Here is a 20,110-nt window from a genome sequence, read left to right on the forward strand (position 1 = left end):
CTAGCAGTTAGTTTGGCAACAGCACGATAGCACTAGCTGTGTATGGCTGAAATCATGTTCCTTGTAAAAGTGTATGCAGTATAATTATATTATTTCACCTCTGACCAAGTCCATGAAGCCCTAGGCTCACTGTTTTGCCTCTGATGGTTCCAAGTTTGAGTCCTGCTATGGTCATGTTTTTCCTTGATTTTACAATTCCTTCTTCACCAAACCCATCTCGTCGTCATTCATTTTCATTGTCATGAATAGCCTAAAGAGGCAGTAAAGTAATAAAATTAGAAAACTACAAATACTGATAACCTAATACATTGCTGATTAGTACCTTTTTTTACTGGTGGTGTTTCAATCAGTATATATGTAGAATAGTTTGGTTAAGAGTTTCCTAATTTTGATATCCATTTACAATGACAAATTCTTCATTTCTCATAACCAATTCTATCTTCGTTAAAACATGTCTCTTAAGCTGAGTTGCTATTTGTTTGATGAGAGGTTTTAATTTCTTGTAGATCCTTGTAATCCATTCTTTGTAGAGACTTGTCAGTAGTACATTTCCTGCAAAGTACCTTTCAAACTATTTTGTCAGATGTTAAATCAGGTAAGTGTACTCTAATGTGAATATTTGCTGACATATCTGATCACTAGCTTCAGGAGGAAAATCTTCATTATTCATGTGTTAAACCGTGTTGTTGAGCTTCAAAATTAATATATGAATAAAGTACATGTAAACATTTTCCTCCATTCTTTATTTTAAATGTTCATCATGCATTTAGTTTCTAATTGCAGTTATTACTGAGTTATACTGAAGTGAAATAAATACTGTTTGTGGAACAGTGGTATTTATGCTTCTCGTTATTTGTATTTCTAGAATTTCGATGATGTTGATATGGAAGAAGGAAAGAGAGATCTGATTACACGAGAAATTGGAAAATTCAGAGAAATTATGAAGGTAAATAGTTTACACCAAATTATAAAATTCCATGCCAGAAAGCCTCATATTGCGAATGTGTAATTTTTGCCTTTAAAATGTAGATGATAATATAAGATAGTTCAGAGTTTGTTTGTTTATTTTGAATTAAATTTTCTGTAACATGAGGTTTTCTGTATGACTTTTTTTTTCCTAAGCATATCGAAGTTCATCAAAATTAGTAAGATGATATAAATTATTATTTTGGAAGATGAGCATTTGAATAAGTATATTAATTAGTTAATACTTGAAAAGAATCCTACTCTTCTAAATTTTATGGACTCTAAACTACCCTGTATATCTGTGCACTTTTTTTAGTTCATCTACGAATAAGTTGTACTGATTCTATTTTAAAGTTTTACAAATTGATTATCCCCGTGCTCAGTTTGTTGAAATCATTCAAAACGAATCAGATCTTTTTGAAAATAATGTGGTATGTTGCTATAATGTTAATTGTTAATGTGTTATGAGGTTTGTAGTTGTATTTTTTGAGAAAAAATGTCGGATAAATGTGTTTACTGCAGTAATCACATGCAGTGATCTGTAATAATTCCTCAAACATAGGCAGTCCAATTTGTTGAGGTGGAAGAGGCCTACATTGTGCCTGCTGACATCAATTGTTTTATTGACTCAGGTGGTGAGTAGTGTGCATAATGTGCTTACATCCTTTTATGCTTCATGTGGAAATGATGTGTTTTAGTATGTACATACATGTAGTGCAGTTGTGTAACTATTGGTTTATTGCAGCTTTCCTAGTTGTTACTAAGAGCATTTTTTCCCCCTTGGAGTTACTTTTCAATTAGCTGCAGTAAATCAGTTTGTCTCTACATACAAACGTTTCACAGTAACATTATTTGTTTTGTAATTTGCTTTCATTAAGCCCCCTCCCTCCTATGTGCACTTACTTTACGTTAGGTGAATAGAACATTCATTTTTTACACCAGAGTGTGCATGAATCGAAATAAATCCTACAAGACAATATGCAGATTTAAAACGATTAACCAAAATTTAATGTCCTTAATTTTTCATATTGTTTGCATGATAATGAGGGTACCAGTGGAAATCTTGAGAGATAGGAGTAAAGGAACAGACTAGGTTTACCTCCTTTAGCCGTTTTAAAAATTAAATTTTGATAAATTGTCCAGAAAGTAATAATAATTTGATGTATCCATCAATTTTTATGGTGGTCATACGTGACAGTTTCTAATGTGCCTGTTTTGTGAGCCCTGGTTTGTTTACACCAATTGCACTCATCTTGCATGAGACATGTAATGTTACCAAATACTTCAACATAGTGCTTTAGTGAGTGGAGCATTCAAAGCATATACGAAGAGCATGTACGTGACAGTATTGTGGATAGAAGTTCTACTTGTAAAGTTCAGTTTAAAATTTACTAGTATGATTGATATCATCTGTTCGTAATTGAAATTAATCTGCTATGAATGCTCGACCTAAGTACTCTTAATGGAAAGGAATGAAACTTGAGGATGAAGTGACAAAGGTGGATTGTCAATGTAAACTAAAGTTGGGCAGATGTAAAAATGCCCTCTCTTCTTGTAGATGCATCACTGGCCCGGTCATTGACTGGAATATTATGTCAGAATATTCACAAGTCAAGCTGGTGGTTGTGGGATTGAGAGTATTGTCATCTTTATGGATATACATTGATCAGAAGTAGGTGGTAGTTTGTCTCGGATGGCATAGTGGCAATGCTGTCACTGTATAATCTAGGAGATCCGATTTCGATTTCAATGCATTGCACAGTGGTTCAGATGCTACTATAAACTGTAGGTCCAGTCCCGATTGGCCTAGCCGAACATAAAATGAACTTAATGCCACTGTCATGACATTGTTTTTACGTATTTAAAATGGAGACTTACATTTTCAAGTGTGTAAATGGTACCATCGTTGGTTGTAGTGAAGGAGTGTCCAGTTCGATACTTGGTGGTGCAAGCACATAGTGGTTCAGATCCCACTTTAAACTGTGGGTCCAGTCCTGATTACCCTTTCTGCATAAAGTAGACTTTCAAAACTTTTGATTGCTGCTCTGTGAAAGAAGCTGTTCTGAAGATTAGAACCTTCCACAATCATGTTTGAATATGAACCATTTTATTCTCAGGTTTCATTACTTTTTAAATTGTTGTATATATTAATTTATAAAGGGATCATTCATTAACTCTTAGAGTAAATACTGGTTTTCTTTTGGAAGGTGGAGGGAAGTTAACTTGGGGTACAGAATAGATACACTTTGGTTGTGATTATAAAAAGTAACACTATCATAAATTTAGTTTGTGATAGAATAAGAATTCATCGCAACTAAAGTGACCTTGATACCTGGTTGGTTTTCTAAAATAGGGCCAGTGATAAGAATGATGTAAGCACACAATGAACAACATGGTTGTTGTGTGCTTGACTGAAATTTACCATCACCAGCATGTCTGTGAAGAAAAAAAAATAAGAACACTTAAATTCTGTGGGTAACTTATTGTCTCTTCTGTTGGTACTTGAATATTGAATGTATTGAGATTAAATTAATATGCTTTTATTTTTTTGTATGCGCAGGAAAGTATCCTAGACATTACGTATGATCATATGATAGAAAAAAATCATTAAAATCAAATTATAATCGACACTAAATCTATTTTAAAAAATCAATATTTTGTATTCACCAAACAATAACAAGCTAAGAAGAGATATTGATGCAAATAGTTGCATGTCATAAACCTCTATAGTTACTAATCAAGAGCCTTGGGTTTGATTCTCAGTAGGACCCATCAGGAATTAGATGCCACTTAAACTAACCTCTTTCCCACAAGTAAATCTCCAACCACCAAATTTACTAATTCAGGAGGCAGCAATGCCAGTATACTTTCACCTTTTGTATCGATTCCCAACCTCCTATCAAATGTTTAAAATTATATCCTAATTTTCTTCCATTTTGATTCCATGCTTCCTTTCTTTAAATATAGATTGAAAAATTTATCATGTTAATGAACGTCTTTTAATGGTGCAAGGAAAGTGTGATCTGATTTAGGCTCTAATCAATAGGAAGAAGCAAGTTCTCAATCGGATATGTTACCTTATGTTTATCTTGTAACAGATGGATTCTAATGGATCTAACTATTGTCAGTCTAATGAGACTGAAGAAAAAAATAAAAGCATTTTTATTTCTGGATCTAATGCAACATTTGATTTTTAACTTGCTATAACTGTCTCATTATATTACTTAACAATATTAATATATCTAATTGTCATTTACATTACATGGAATATTTATTTTTATACCTCAACCTCATCTAATCAAATGTAAGCGGTGATAAAGCAATCTTTTTTAAGAACATGTACATGTGGTACATATTAGCATTTTTCATTGATGACAACACATTGAATGTCGTTTTTAAGAAAAGGCATAATATTACTTGATTTTGTAGACACAATAAAAGTTGATCAAAACTATGTTATCTAAAAATTATAAAATGTAAGAGTATACGAAATCAAAAGATTTGTAAGTATAATTTCAAGCTAGAAACTAGCTCCTAGTAGACTCGATATGTAGTTACCTGAGCTTTTTTGTGATCCCTAATTCTTATTTTTCCCCCTTGTTGTAGTAGTTTTATGTACAATTGTTAGTAGAGAATAGATTATTAAATCACATTTACTTTTACATGGAAGAGACAATTTGTTACGCAGTCCCCCACACACAGTGTGTTGCTAGACCATATCAGAACTTTCTTATTGACCACTTCTGCATGTTCATAATTTCTTTTGAAATAAGTAGTGTTAGTGTTCACTAACTTAGTTTGTTATGTAGTCTGGTTTATGGAAATTTCATAGCTTGGACACATGTCCATACATGTTATAATTAAATATTTTGAGACATCTTGGATTGTGTCACCATACAGAAGACCTCAAAACAAGGTAGGATAAACAACTTATGATAAGGATGTGTTACGTCAGTGTTCCATTAAATTTATAATGATATAAATCTGCAACCTAACCAACACCTGTGAAGGTAAGACCAAATATGATTATATCTATCTGTGCGTGTGAATGGATTTGTGTGGTTGGGTGTATAAATGGGCTTATTTATATTGGCTTAATCTTGATTATGCTATTTTTTTTTGTTATGAATTATGATGTCGTTATGAAGTTGTATATATTAACAGTTTAAGTCTTTGCTTTTGGCATGTTTCACCTCTGCTAAATGTAGCATAATTCTTCAAATTCTTGAAATTTATGAAGTGAACAATCTTGGCAGTGTGTCAAATATCACCAGAAACACCAAAACCTTGGAGTTACAAAAAGGCTCCATCATTTTTGAGTTATACAGGTTTTGATGCAATGTCAATGTTGTTTGTTCTTTGTGAAGAATTACTACTACATTTTAAAAAAACTTACCCTACTGTTTTACAAGTTATAACATGCTAAAGGGATGGATTATTTACATGCAATACATGTACTATTAAAAATGCCCACATTACTTTATGAAAATCTCATCTGTGATTTCATTGGTGAATTTTTTGTCATAGATGTCTGTTAAGTATTAGAAGATATTGTTTTATATGTGTGTACTTATTAATCATGTTTAATATGACTGCAGCTTGTAAAGATGATTTTGACTGGGTTTAGGGTTGGTTTTCTGCTGTAGAGTTTATATTCATTATAAAGAAACACGTAATTTTTCAGATCTTGATTAAATATTCAAATAATGATCTCAAGATGACAGTATTTGTCTGTAACTATTCATGTTTTAACTCATATTGCTTCATTTTGTCGTGTTCCAAGTAATTGAATGAACCTGTGTGTGTGTATATATATATATATATATAATGCATTCACAGACATCTTCCAAGATCTTCATTAAAATTATTATAGAGAAAGTAGCAATTAATACCAGATTTTATTTAGCATATGCATTACACAAGGTAATCAAAGTTCACATTACGACTTTTAGCTATATATAGTATAGTGCCACTGGTGCTTTTTTCTTGATCATCACCTGGATGAGATAAATTTCTACATACCGTACAAAGTCTTATATGGGGGAGCCTATCTACAATTCCCTAAATCTTAGATTTTAGACAATACATAGCCCTCTAAATTTTGCAAATAGTTTAGGAAAATATATATCAGTGTAGATACTTGCATTATATTTTTGGGTTTCCAAAACATCCCTTAGAGATTGTAGTTCTTGCCTTGATTAGAATTTAGGTGTAATTTTAGTGAAAATTCTGTATCCCATTGTTTTTCACCTGACAATGGTCAGATTTTCAGCAACATGTGTTGAAACCACAAAGTGTGATTTTATCCTATATCAGCTTAAAAAGCCTCTCCCAAGCCCATTGCCCTGTGCATGTATTATGTATGATAAAAAGTAATATTTTCTAGTATGTATGGAATATTTAAGAAAACAAAAAAATTGAATTGCTGTGGGTGTTTGTTGAAGTTTCAATAAATATAAAAATAATTCAAAGCAACAACTTGCACTTGTTAGCCTCCAAGTTTGGAACTATTTTTACTTTCTACAGTGTTAATTGATTTGTATTCGCTTTTTGTGGTAGACATTTATAGTAATATTAAAACATGTTACCCAGTTTCAAATCTACCAGTCTCCATATTTATTCATTGAACAGACCAAAATAGTCACTCTACTTGGAGTTTTGAAGTTATTGAATTAGGCATCCTTGGTGATATATTACTGGGTACCTTGTAGAGTAAATCACATGCATGGTACATTTCTTGATTTCTGTAAGATCTAGTATACACCATTGTGGAGTTTATTATTGCATGAATAGAGTCTGATCAAAATAAATTGTCATTCAATATATATTCGTACAAGTCCCAAACACACTACACACACACATCCATCTCAGGTAAAGTTTTGTTCTCTGTTGTACTGAAATTGAAGTTTTTAAATAAAATATTAGTTGAACAAAAACTAGTGCTCCCTCCACGAAACTATAGAAATAGAATTAATTGCTTACTTGAACTTTCCTAGTCTCTGCCATTTTATTTAGGAACAAAGCAAGATCTTTGCATTTCGGCACATGTCTGCTATGTGAAGGATAGCCATATGTAAGTAAGAAACTATACTGTAGTGGAATAGATTTATATTGAGATAGTTGGGATAGAAGAAAAATTGTATGACAAAGTACACTGTTTCTGATTTGTTTTTTGTTTTCCATTTTTCTTCTTGAAATATTAATAATAAATTGTAGGAAATTTAGAGTTTTACATGTGTGTTAAAGGTATTGTGTCACTGTTATTTTGCCTGGACAGTGTCCCTTGGTTTGTGCCTTCATTGTAAATTCACTTTCTGAAGTTTTCTAGTAGGCTCTGCAACAATACAGTTCTAACGGTATGTTTTATTTTGTATAACATGTTATTTACAGGCTCATTCATATATTGTTGAGTTAGTGTCTGTCCACCAGAAAACAGATACTGTACAATCTTCACATTTCAAATTGCATGTCAATGCTTTGAGAAATTCAGATTTCACCTTTTTTTATTCTGTGATGAGAGTTTTTCCAAATGGCAATCCTTATTTTGATATGGATTTAACAGACGTTTGAAATTCTCAAGTACTTGCTGTTTTGACAAACTGCTATCTTGCCCCGTCTGTTGGTTGTTTTGGGAGTCTTCTAAGTGATTGGAATTGGTACTTGTCAGTGTTGCCTACCATCTTGGAAGAAATGCTACCAGTTTATTATCGATTTCTCTGTTTCGTTTAAATGATCATATCTCTTGTAAAATATTTTTTTATATAGATTGGCTGATTTTCAACTTCTTTTCAATCATGTGAAGTCTAATTCAATTATTATCCTCAGTCATGGATTATCATACTTGCAGGATTATGCAGTGTTGTCATGCATAACATGAGTTCTGCTGAGTTGTAACAATTTATCTCAACGTTTGTATTGCTAATTTATCCTCTTCCACTAAAATAAATCTGAATCTTCAACCATAAGGATACTTCCATCCCCATTACATACTTGTCTGTCTAAACCATACTGATCATTTCTTTACAATTAATTCATCTTTAAGGAATAAAGTATAATCTTTCTTACAAAACATACACTTTTAGAGTTTTCTTAAATGTGCATGTTCTTCACTGACATACAAAAAAGTTATTAGTAAGTACACTCCTGTTCACTTAAAGTGGCACAATTTATGGGGTTGAACAATTGAAGTATGTACCATTTTATGTGAATAGGAGTGTATGAGGAAACTGAATCAAAGTTAAACATTTCAAAAGTTAAGATCATGAATATTTCTTGCACCATGCTAAGCAAATATTTTGCTTCTAAATAGCCATAGAAATTTTTTCTCTTTATCTGGTAGTTAAAAACTTAAGCAGACAAAGTTCCTTACATTAACTTTGGAAGTAGAATTTTATTTTGTATGTACAAATCCCTGCTGAGTCTCTCTCTATATGGTGCCTTTAAACTCAGTTCATATCTTGAAAGGAATGCATGTGTTTACTAGATATGAATAACTTAGATTCGGATCCATACACATGTAGGCAATTAGATTTGTGGTAATTTGTGAGGATATTGTTTGTATAAACAAATATTATTAAACAGTTCTTAATTTTTTTATAATTGTGGTTAGAACACACCCTTCTTGTTAATTTACATATAGAATAACATTAAATTGCATATAAAATACTTCTGTTAGAAGTAGGAGGGGAAACAGTTTTACTTCTATGTACCATGAACATTGTAGTCACAGAATTTTATCATTTTTTTATTAAGAGCAAACTAGGCTCACTTTGTATGCTTTTCTAGTTAGCGTCTGTGATCATGTTCTACCTTTTTATCTGTTCGTGAAGTTAATTTCTGTGTATTAAATATCTTCCTAGTGCATAAAAGTAAAACTGCCAATGACAAGTGGCCACAGTACATTAGTATTTTGAAGGTGCTAACTTCTGTGGAGAATTCATTTTGAAGTTCATGATTTTTAAACATAATTTGTGGTTGGGTATGCATTAAGTTCTATATGGAACATGCTGGAAGTTTTTAAATTTTTTTTATGTACTGGTTTGTTGATCGTTACAGGAAATTATGTATATTTAAAAATGCTCTTATTTGGAATAAAATGTGGGAATGTAAATTGAAGGAATTCGTACTCTCAGGGTGTTCCAGAAATCGTTGATGGATTTTCATCAGAAATAACTAAAAAAAACAACAAAAAAACATTGAAGTAGCAACTTTACATTTTGTTCTATTGCAATTGACAACTCAAAAGTTAGTTTCTATTCTCCACTTCACTGTGTGTTCCATAAGTTGTCCACAGTCAAGTTCTCTCCTGGAGTGATACTCTGTACTACATCCCCCAGTTCTTCAATACATTCTATTCAGCAGATAGCTCATTCTGAAGTTCCTTTGTGTTTGGATAACAGACTGTCTTGATATACTACACTACTGAAATCATAATAGCACATGTGTGAATTACTCACTTGTGGCAAACTGAATAATGCTTCTTAAAAAATTCCTTAAATTATTTTAAAAAACATCTAAAAACTGTTTACTTGCGTATTGGCGAGTATTTTGTTTTTTGAGCAACATTTCGAGGTTCCTACAGCCCCCTTCATGGACTTCCATCATGGGTGACTGTGTGCAGGATGTTTTTAATAGTTTTAGGTTTTGATTTTTTAACGTCTTCAGGGATTCTTAACGGGAGTAATACTGGTTTTGAGAAGCTTTTTACCAAGGCTGAGGCATGTTTTTTAAAAATATTTCTGTTTTCCAAATGTACCTTTTATCCCAATCCTTGTTTTTAAATAAGTGACGTGGCATGTAGGATAAACTAGTGCCAAGTGAAGCCTGAAGAAGGGGGCTGTAGGAACCCTGAAATGTTGCTCGCTACTCGCCAATACATAAGTAAACAGTTTTTAGATATTTTTTAAAATAATTTTTCAAGGAATTTTTTAGAAAGCATTATTCAGAATACTGCACTACACATTGTGCTTTGTGCTGCATAAACATACTCACAGCATTCCTGTGAGTACTACAGACATCTAACAGAGTTCACATATGAATTGAATTTACGATTGCAATGTGACATGCTGTTCTCTGACAGTGTTGAGTTATTAGCAGAGCTAGGAATTTTAGGTGCTGCACCTTAAATGTTTTTGTGTGTAAATGGGTAAAAAAGTGACTCATCCCCAAAATATGCCCGTATTGAACTCTACTAATGGTGTTTCGGTTGCACCTTTTTGCACCTTTTTCACAATCTCAGAACCTTTTCCACCTTTTTCACAATCTCAGAACCTTTTGCACCTTTTCGCCCTTTTTGCATCTTTATCATTTTTTTTAATACAACTCGCACGCTGTTTAACCCCACCCACATTCGAGGCACGGCTTCTTGGGACGCGATTCTTGTTCACCGCACAACAATGAATCGGCTTTCTTCAGTTCTTGTACGTTAATGTAGTAAGCGCGCGGACTTGAAACAGTGCCAACAATGACGCGATACAATTGCTAGAAGTTGTGCTCTTTTTGTCCTATGCTGTATTGTTTACGAATTGTTGTAGGAAAGCTGTTTTGTTTTAGTTTCCTTCTCCAGTCTCAGCGAGCAAGGTAACTGCAGTCCGTGATCGACTGATCGATGCATCGGATTTGCTTGTTCACCATGCCAAAATATTTTCTCGGCAAAACAGATAATGCAAGTGTAATGCAAAGTTTCAATGATGCATGTTTTGTATTGTAGCCGGAGGGCGTAAAATATGATAGTGTGTGGTTATATCGTACAGACCAAGCATCTTACATGTTAGCTGCATTTTCTAATCTGAAGAATATGTATCCTAACTAAAAACATGTGACCTGCCTTGTTCATGCTTTGCATCGAGTTTGTGAAGCTCTTAAAGATGAATATACATATGTGAACGAATTTGTTTCTAGTATTAAGAAAATACTGAAAAAGGCTCCTACTAGAATACAGAAGTACGTAGAATTACGAAACTTCCACTACCACCCTCTCCCATCCTCACTAGATGGGGTACATGGTTAAAAGCTGCAGTGTTTATTTGCAATCATTTCCATACAATATCGAAATTTTTAGATGCTTTGCCTAGTGATTCCTCAGCTGTAGAAAAAGCCTAAAAACTTGTACTTAAACAGGAATTGGAAGATTAACTCTATATTGTACTTGGCTTCTCTTTCCTTACTACTGCAATCACAAAACTGGAGGAGCAGTGTCCTGAAAAGGAAGCACAGTGGGCTGTTTTGATGGATGTACAACGAGAGCTACAAGGGGTCGGGAAAGAGAAGTTAGAACAAAGTTTAGCCAAAAACCCCTAATGTTCAAGAAGTCGCAACCAACAAGGATGTGGATTACCGGTTGAAAACAAAATACGCACCACTTGTGTCTGTTGACGTCGAACGTTCTTTTTCAACTTACAAGTATCTGCTTAGTGACCGCAGATGTAGCCTCACTCAGAAGAACATAGAAATGTTGAATGTTATCTATTTTAACAGTTTTCTAGATGACTAATTCTAAGCAAGTAAGAAGAAGCATGTTTTCCTTTATGTTGCTTTCTAATGTATCAGAGAATTTTCTTTGCTTAGTTATATTAAAACCAGAGAATACTCTGTGTTTATCCAGACATGTTGAATCATGTATGCACTGCTAACAATAAATTTTACATCTGAAAATTAGCACCTATTTTAGCACCTTTTTTGTACAAAAATTGGCACCTTTTTTGCACCTTTATTGGCAAATTTTTGCACCTAAAATTCCTAGCTCTAGTTATTAGTGACAGATCTCTCAGACTTCTGGAACATACTGTATATATTAAGCTGAAGTATGAGCAAGAGTAGTGTCTTGGTGAAGCACCTTTTTCACTGTGTTAGAACATCAAGATTTGAAACATTCAGTATGCTGATTGTGTAACGATTCCATTATGATTCATTATTAGCAAGCTCTTATCTTCAAGAACTCCACCTTGTAATTCGAAATTCATCATAATTGTATATCCGAAACCACCTGCTATAAGAGACATCCAAATGAGTACAGTTTACGGTCAACATACTAAACCAGATTACTGACATATTTAAGATATTTCTTTCTGAATACTAAAGATTTGTAATTCACAACAACCACATCTGCCTAACAGGTATTATGCACCTTGTACAAACTCTTGATCACCAGGGATTGAACAAATTAATGTTTATTGGACTCAGATCAAATTTCAATTGGTAAAAACTTCCAGTATGCATGTTGCAGGGGTATTTGTAGTTAGTTACTTTTTAGGTTACTTTTTAATGTATTTATAATTATAAACAAATGGAGGATTTCTTTCATACTGCTTTACCAACATGAGTTAAAACTTGTTTGTTAATGAATGTACTTTCTACTTCTACATCTTTAATACTTTTGGGATAGAAATAAGGAGTTTTCAGACTGAAGTGTGATGAGCGACACAACCTCAGACTACACACACTAGAATAGACAATTTCCTCTTCGGTCAGGGGGGGGGGGGGAACTTTGCACTTGCGCAACCAGCATGTCACATTGTTTCGGTGTGAAAGGTTCATTTTCAAATGACAAGTTGCTTACCACTTCAGTCTGAAAGCTCTTTGCATTTTCAGATACACTTTCTCATCTTGGTCAAGCAGTACAAAGACTTGAATTGATGTATACAACTTATGAATTCAAGCTTATTTTCAAAATTACGTGCTATTATTTTTGTTGAGGATTTTTTTTTCTCCATACAATCTGTTTGGTTGATATATATGATATAATTAACAAAAGAGTACATGTTACTGATATATTTTTTTACCCACCATTTCTGGAGACCATTGTGAGAAAAAAAGCTTAATGGTGTAAAATACAAGAAAATTTTATGTGCAGTTTCCATAGGACCCTGATTATTCAATGTATAATGCGAGAAAATGTAAAAACTGGGAACTAAAAATCTGATTTGCACTGGAAAAGTAGAATGTTTTCCTTTTTTCTGCATTTATTAAAGTAGTCAATTCAAGTCTTTGTGCTAGTTAAGAATTGAAGGTAGAAGTCGTCTGGGGAAGCCTTCAGAAAGTAATGAACATTTGAAATTTACAGTGGTAAATGAAGAATATACAAATTCAGGTTCAGTTATCATGGGCTCAGTTTTCCTGTGCCAGGCTGCAGTACTGTAAGTTACTTTTCTTTGATCAGTATCTTTTGAGTAAGTGTTTACTGTGTTTTGAATTTATCTTACACAAGTGCCGTTAGTAGGGAGAAATATAGTTGATGGGGAGAATCCATGATGAAGTATTTCAAAGGGAAGTGTGAAACTTCAATTGTGGGGACGTTATCAAAGTACTCAATTTTATCTTGCCCACAGGAGACCTATTCTGTTCTACATTTTGTTGGCTAAAAATGAAGAAAAGTTTGAAACAAGCTTGTGTGTTACATGATGGTGATTTTGAATGTGCTGAGGTGGTCTTGTGATATCTTTAGCATTTATTAAATGCATCTTCAAGATGTAGTGTTAAGCATAGGAAAAATGTAGCAGTAATATATTCAGTTTGCAGGCATCGAGGAAACGTAACCAGAATTTCAGATTTTTGTGGAAAGTTTTTAGAAGCAGTAATGCACACACACACTTCTCAACGTGGAGGGGTTGATGGTTAGGAAAATGTATGCAAAATTTCGGGCATGCAAGGGGTGACCTTCTGGTAAGGGACCCAAATATCAACCTCACTTCCACATGGTACACCCTGGTAACTCCCTTCAGACCAACGAGGCTTTGGTGTCTGGACCTACGGCCAGTATACTCCTCTGTATGGCATTGTGTGTTGTCCTGTGTTTTATCCTTTTTATGTTCTGTCTGCCCCTTTACAGCCTCAGCTTTTAACCCAGGTAGGGATATTTTAGTTATGGTAAAGGGTTGGCCCCCCCATATAATGTTATGGGTGCAAAATTTCACTTATCACCAAACCTGGAGCAACTCATCCCACTGGAATTTCCCATACAAGTTGAGTCAGCAAATTTACTATTTTGCAACAGAAAGAATTTCGTCACTAGAAAGAGTCTGTAGCCATGATAGTGTAGTTGGTAGTGTGCTATGTGCAAGACCCAGGTTCTAATAACATGGGGTACCTGGGCATTGAAGACACCCAGAGCATGGTGCTGATCACATCACCTGTGCAAATGACCGAGATCATTAATACGTGAGACTCCATCTCTATGTGGCTTCATGGCAGCTGTTAATGTTACTGCAATTATCTTTTACATTTATATGGACAAGAATCTGTGGTGGTATAAATCGGGAACAATGCAGAACATGTCACTAATCTTCTGGTTTGAATAGGAGGGCCATATTCCATCCACTCATTCCAATCAACATCATGTAACTTTAGCAACTTCAGCTAAAATACTATTATTGTTGTTTTTTTTTTCTTAATGTGGCATTGTCATTCAAACTTCAAAGAAAAGTGCCTAATACATCATTCATATTAAATACTTAATTCATAATATTGTACACTTCTAGCCCTTTTCTTTCTTCATTTTTTTTACTCTGGTGTGTAGTTATCTGTGTTAATTGTTATCATTTTTTTAAAATTTTAATTTGTAAGACGTGAAATCCAATTTAATACATAACTATTTCTAGCTCTTATATGCATGTTGCTTGAAGAATTAATACTGATTTTTAGTGATTATATATTTTGTAGTATACAATATTATTAGCTGATATACAAAAAATGGTGTTATTACCCCGAGTTCAGTTCTTAACATGTAGGTATTGAAGAATTTAAATACTTTGACACAAGAATGCAAAGATAACGTGGCCCTTCCTATTTCTCTTTTTGCATATTATGGTCTTGGGTACAATGATTTTTGTTAAATCATTTGTATTTACATTTTGTGAGTTGCATTCACACACATACATGTATACGGTACTTTTTTTTCTGGAAAGAAAGAATCTGGTATTGTTCATAACTCCAGCTTTCTATGGTGACACAGACAGTAGTGATTCAAAGTTCATAGTTCGTTCATCCATGTTTATCTTTATATCTTTCATTATTACAATTCTGCATACAAGCAGAAAAAATGCACAAACTATTTAAATGAGGTGCTGACTTTCATTTTATTAAACATTGAGTGTTTTAATATCTGCCGATGCCTCCCTATATTCATAAGTGAAAGCTTAATTCGCTGGTGTGTTGTTTTATTAACAGTGCCCCTTCTTTTGCACATATTCATTGTGTCAAGAATAAGTTTGAATTGTGACAATGGGGTAGTCAGCATAATTCTTCTAATAACTTGTATAATTCCAGTAAATTAGCTACTCAGTTTATTGTATATCTCCAGGATTTCAGATACTTTTAAAATTCCAATAAATTCATGAAAAACTATGTAGTTACTGCTCATTTTGAACAGTTTGCAGGAAGTTGGTTCTCATTTCCTAGAAGTACAATGAGGTTCCACTCTTTTCACACACTGAAAAGCATTTTCCTTTACTTCCACACTAGAAATTATGCAGCAATCAAATTTGTTTATTTTGTGAGAAATTCATGACATTAAAAATTTTGACTACATCAAGTTAGACAAGCAGGTTGTACTTGAAGTTTTTTTTAAATACTCAGTTTTCCACCACACATATATGTAAATGCATTATTGAAATGGCAGGAACTTTGTTTAGGATTGGTTCAAATATTGCATGCCTTCTGTCAGTCCACAAAATCCCTAGGTTTCTTTCATCTAAGAGAAGTATTTGTTTACTGAACATCTGTTATGATTTACTTGAAAAATGTTTCTCTTAAATGTAAATGGATTGTCTTAAGCAGAAGAGTTTATTTTATGAGTATTTATTTTCCAAAAATTGCATTGCATAAAGAAAAGATAAATTAACATGAGTCAGTCTGAAATCGAACAAAGTTTGATGAATGTCTGACTAAAATATTATGTCTTGAAGAACTTGTTTTATAAGTTGAATAGCAAGAATTAAGATACAGAAAGCTTTCTGTTTGAGGTGCATTTACCTTTCAATTCTTCCATTTTATGTAGGGAATACTGGTAGTTGAGCAGAGTTAGGTAAATAAGATGGTGTCTTGATATTTTCAGGATGGATAGTACATATAACAACTAGAAAAAATTCCTAATATTGTATATTTTAAATAGCTGCAGTAATGATAGTGAATTAAGAATGTCAAGCATGTAAATATTTCAGATTAGCAAATTACGGAGATGATGAAGGGCTAATCCGTAAAGAGACTTATTCCCACCAATATTAAATTCCCTACTCTTGTTCCCCTCCCCATTTTTAACCATTGGTTGATTATGTCTCCATGCAACTGTAGTATTTTGCTTTCCTTGTCACCTCTGCAAACTTTCCTTTTCTATCATGATGGCATTTTTGGCCACTTGTTTATCAGGCCTTTTTTCTATTACATATCCTATCTATTCTTTGAATTTTTATGTTGCATCTTGTTAATCATTGCCCCCTCAAAGAGTTTTACCAATTTTTATATTTAGGCACATTGAATGGCTTCGTAATTGAAATAGAAGGGGTTGTAACTGTATACACAAAATATGAGACGTCTTTCTTTTCCCAACTTATCACCAAAATGATCCAATTAATCCAGGTTTGGTTTGTATGCTCACATATGCCATCTGATGTGATGTGAGGCAGTGTCACAAAGCTTACTTAGTTGTATGTTCATGATGTCAGTTCTGACCATCTGTAGGTGTTTTTGTCAACAGTCATTTCAGTGAAGTATACTCAGTTTCGTTGGATGAACATCAGGCTCAAGTTATGATGACATCTGTTTTCAGTGCAACATGGGATTTGGATGCTGCAACAAGAGGTAGGCCAGACTCAAGTCTTTGTAACTGGCAGGAGGAATGAATTGTCACTTGTACTTACGTTAATGCTAGTTTATTTACCCTTGTGATATAAAGGCTTGAAAATGAGACCATTTGTTATGTGTGTTCTTTATCAAATAATAGCTTTTAAATATGATAGGGTACCTGGTGAAACGGACAACAGAAGACATTTCATATAACCCATGCACTCACGACTGATTCCCATTATTTTGACACGACATGCAGACATTTATTACTGACATTCTAAGTTTCACACCTTAATTTTTAATTGTGTATGTTTCGCTTTTATGGTGATAGCATCTCCTTAAATGTAAAGTAGTGCTTGCTACCTGTGTTGGTAATTTGTCTGAGATATCCTTTATTTGTGTACTTCAGAAACAGGAAGAGGAAAAAGAAGCTGAAAGAAGGCGTAAAGAGGACAGGGAGCGAAGGGAGAGAGACAGGGAATATGCAAAACGAAAGGAAAGGTCACAGTCGCGATCTCCCACGAGGTCCAGATCTAGGTCACGTGAGGCCTCAGTTCGCCATTCTCGTAGCATTTCTCCTGATAGTGCATATTCTAACAAAATCCGATCAAGAACTAGAGAAAGGGAGAGGAGGCGCTCTCATTCAAGGTAATGAGTCTGTTGGTTCATAAAATTTAGTGCAATTTATTAATAGAATGGTGTAGTTCATAAATACTTCAAACTTACCATACCATTATCTCTACAACCCTAAGCCTTTGGCCTCTTTTACATTACTTACAACCTTCTCTGGCCATCCTCTGATTCTCATCTTTTCATTTAAGTCTTTAGATATTACCATATACAGTCGAAACCGGTTATAACGACTGAAGTGACCACCAATTTACGGTCGTTATAGCCGATAGTCGCACAAACCGGGTGTTTTTTTTTTCCTAAACATTTCAAATCCTTAAGTTTTATGTTTTAAACTTGCTGTATGTGTTATAATAGTCATGAATGAAACATTCTCGTTCCAGTTACTGTGTTACAAAAAATTATTACAGTACAAAAATGAAAAGAATATAGTACAGTACTCTATACATAAATTACTGTATGTACTCTTGTACAATAAATGCAATACTGTAAATTACAAAGGTTTACACTTTCTTGTGTTACAATGTTGTACAAATGTTATGTGCTGTACCTTACACATTAGAAAAATCCAACACACATTACGTAACCACAAAACATCAATAACAAATACACTGTTATTCCACTTCTGTACTTTAGAAAAAATGACATTATCGGAATTTAATTTTCTGGTTTTCTACAATAACAGCTAAGACAGTGTTGTTTATTTTTTTAACAAGTTGCTTTCACTTTAAAATCCAATACAGTAACACATACTACTACAGTATACTGTTCTACTTCATGTAATCAGTTATCTTTGTTTGCTTTTTGCACTTAAGATGTGTGTACGCATTTTGCATTTGAAGATTCATTCGTTTCAATGCCTCATTATTGTCATTTGTATTAAACTCTTCTTTGAAAATAAGAAATTTTTGTAAAGTTGTCACTGCACTGAGCTTCGTTAAGTGATGGCACAACAAACTGTTTTCGTTTGTTTTAATTTTCATCAATCATGTGTTGGCTTTGGATGTCAGCTACAATTTCTTCTTCACTCGCTGACGTTTGTAGGTAAAAACATAAGCTTTATGCACTGCAGATTGTCGACTACTGGATGAGCATGGCAGTTATTAACCAGGAGAAGAATTTTTTGTTTCTTTGATTTCAGCAGCTAGTCCCAGTTACGTAACCACTTTTGTCATCCAAGACTTTGCATTGTTTTCATAAACTACAGGTAGGGAGTGAATGTTTTTAAAACATCTTGGTTTTCTTGATTTGCCAATCACCGAAAGTTTTTCTTTACGTGATCCTGTCATATTTGCAGCAACCATAACTGTGATTCTTGTTTTAGACATTTTCCCACCTGAACACTGTTCAGCTTTAAATTTGAGTGTTGTCATATTGTAAAACAAGCCAGTTTCATCTGCTTTGAATATATCACCTGGGTTGTAACCTTCACACAAAGCAGGCCACTTCTTAGATAGCCTCTCCTCTGTTACGCCATCAGGTACACCGGCAGCTTCACCACAATTTTGTCCGGCGATATTATCATGGCGAGCTCGGAAACGTTGTATCCAAAAGGAAGAACAATTGAAGTTCGGATTGCCCAACCAACGTGCAAATTCATTGGCTTACACTTGCAGAATATGTCCATTGATCGGCACATTACTTGTTCTTTGCTGCTTAAACCATTTAAGTAAAGCTTCTTCAATGTCTTTGTGCACAGGTGATCTTGCCCGCTTTTTTTTTTAGAGAATTTTGTTCGAAAAGAGACTGTATTTTCTCTCTGTTCTTCCCAAATTGTAGAAATCGTTGAGTGTGATACACCCAATTCCTTCGTGATGCTGATTTTTGTTTCCCAATTTTCGAATCACCATATTATGTGTGACTTTTCTTCAATATTAAACACTTACCTTTTCTTTGGCGACATCTTGACAGCGATGCTTGCCTTGACTATTTAACAGACATACTGATTTGAAATCTACAATCTACTGAAAACAAGAGTTTGAAAATAAGCGTTTCATTGTTGTCGGCAATCTGCAAAAACGTAAAAAAAAAATCAACATTGGATGTTATAGCAGATACATTTAACCGAAAATGTGATAAAAATACGTCGTTTTATGCGATTGTCATAATAAGCGATGTTGTACTAAGATTTTTGAAATACAGTGTTTATATAGGATTTAGATGGGACTGTTAGATTTCGCTGTTATACCCAATACGTTGTTACAAATGATGTCACTATAAACAGTTTCGACTCTATTTCATTGTCTGAATATTGACTTTCAATCCCATCTTCTGAATACTTGCATTAACTCTTGTTACATCATCTACATTTGCTAATATCGGACTTGACTTTGTAAAAATTATTGTTGAGTGCATGCTATTTTGAACCGGTACTATTACTGAGCTTACAATGCACAAGGAGTGGGAATAAGGCCAAGGGGGAGGCTAAGATGTCGGTGGAAAGAGAGGAGTGGTGGAAGACCTGGAAAAAATGGAAAGGCTCGACTTCTATGCGGACCCAGCCAGAGACAGGAAACAGCAAAGGATGATGATGACTATGGCTGAGCCAATATCGATGTATCGGTATCGGCGGCATCGGTGGGTATCGGTTGATTTTCTTTTACTGATCCCAAAGATTTTCATTGGCTAGAAGAGCGGGCAAAGGCAACAGCTCGTCCCAACATTTGTCCTTTTGGCTAGAAAAGCAGGCAAAGGCAACAGCTCGTCCCAACATTTGTCCTTTTTAAAAGTTCGTTCA

At 34.0% G+C, this 20,110-nt stretch overlaps 1 protein-coding gene across 3 annotated transcripts in view; it reads left to right on the forward strand.

Annotated features, from left to right (window-relative positions):
- LOC145978557 (RNA-binding protein 25) overlaps window positions 1-20,110 on the forward strand; it is a 77,320-nt gene that overhangs the window by 38,878 nt on the left and 18,332 nt on the right. For all 3 annotated transcript variants that reach the window (XM_083111247.1, XM_083111250.1, XM_083111248.1), the window contains 2 exons: window positions 866-946; window positions 17,153-17,391. In XM_083111247.1, coding sequence (XP_082967373.1) covers window positions 866-946; window positions 17,153-17,391 — 320 coding nt within the window. The remainder of the gene's footprint in view (window positions 1-865; window positions 947-17,152; window positions 17,392-20,110) is intronic.

Source organism: Lepisma saccharinum, chromosome 25, assembly GCF_977018435.1.
Source record: "Lepisma saccharinum chromosome 25, izLepSacc3.1, whole genome shotgun sequence".
NCBI lineage: Eukaryota > Metazoa > Arthropoda > Insecta > Zygentoma > Lepismatidae > Lepisma > Lepisma saccharinum.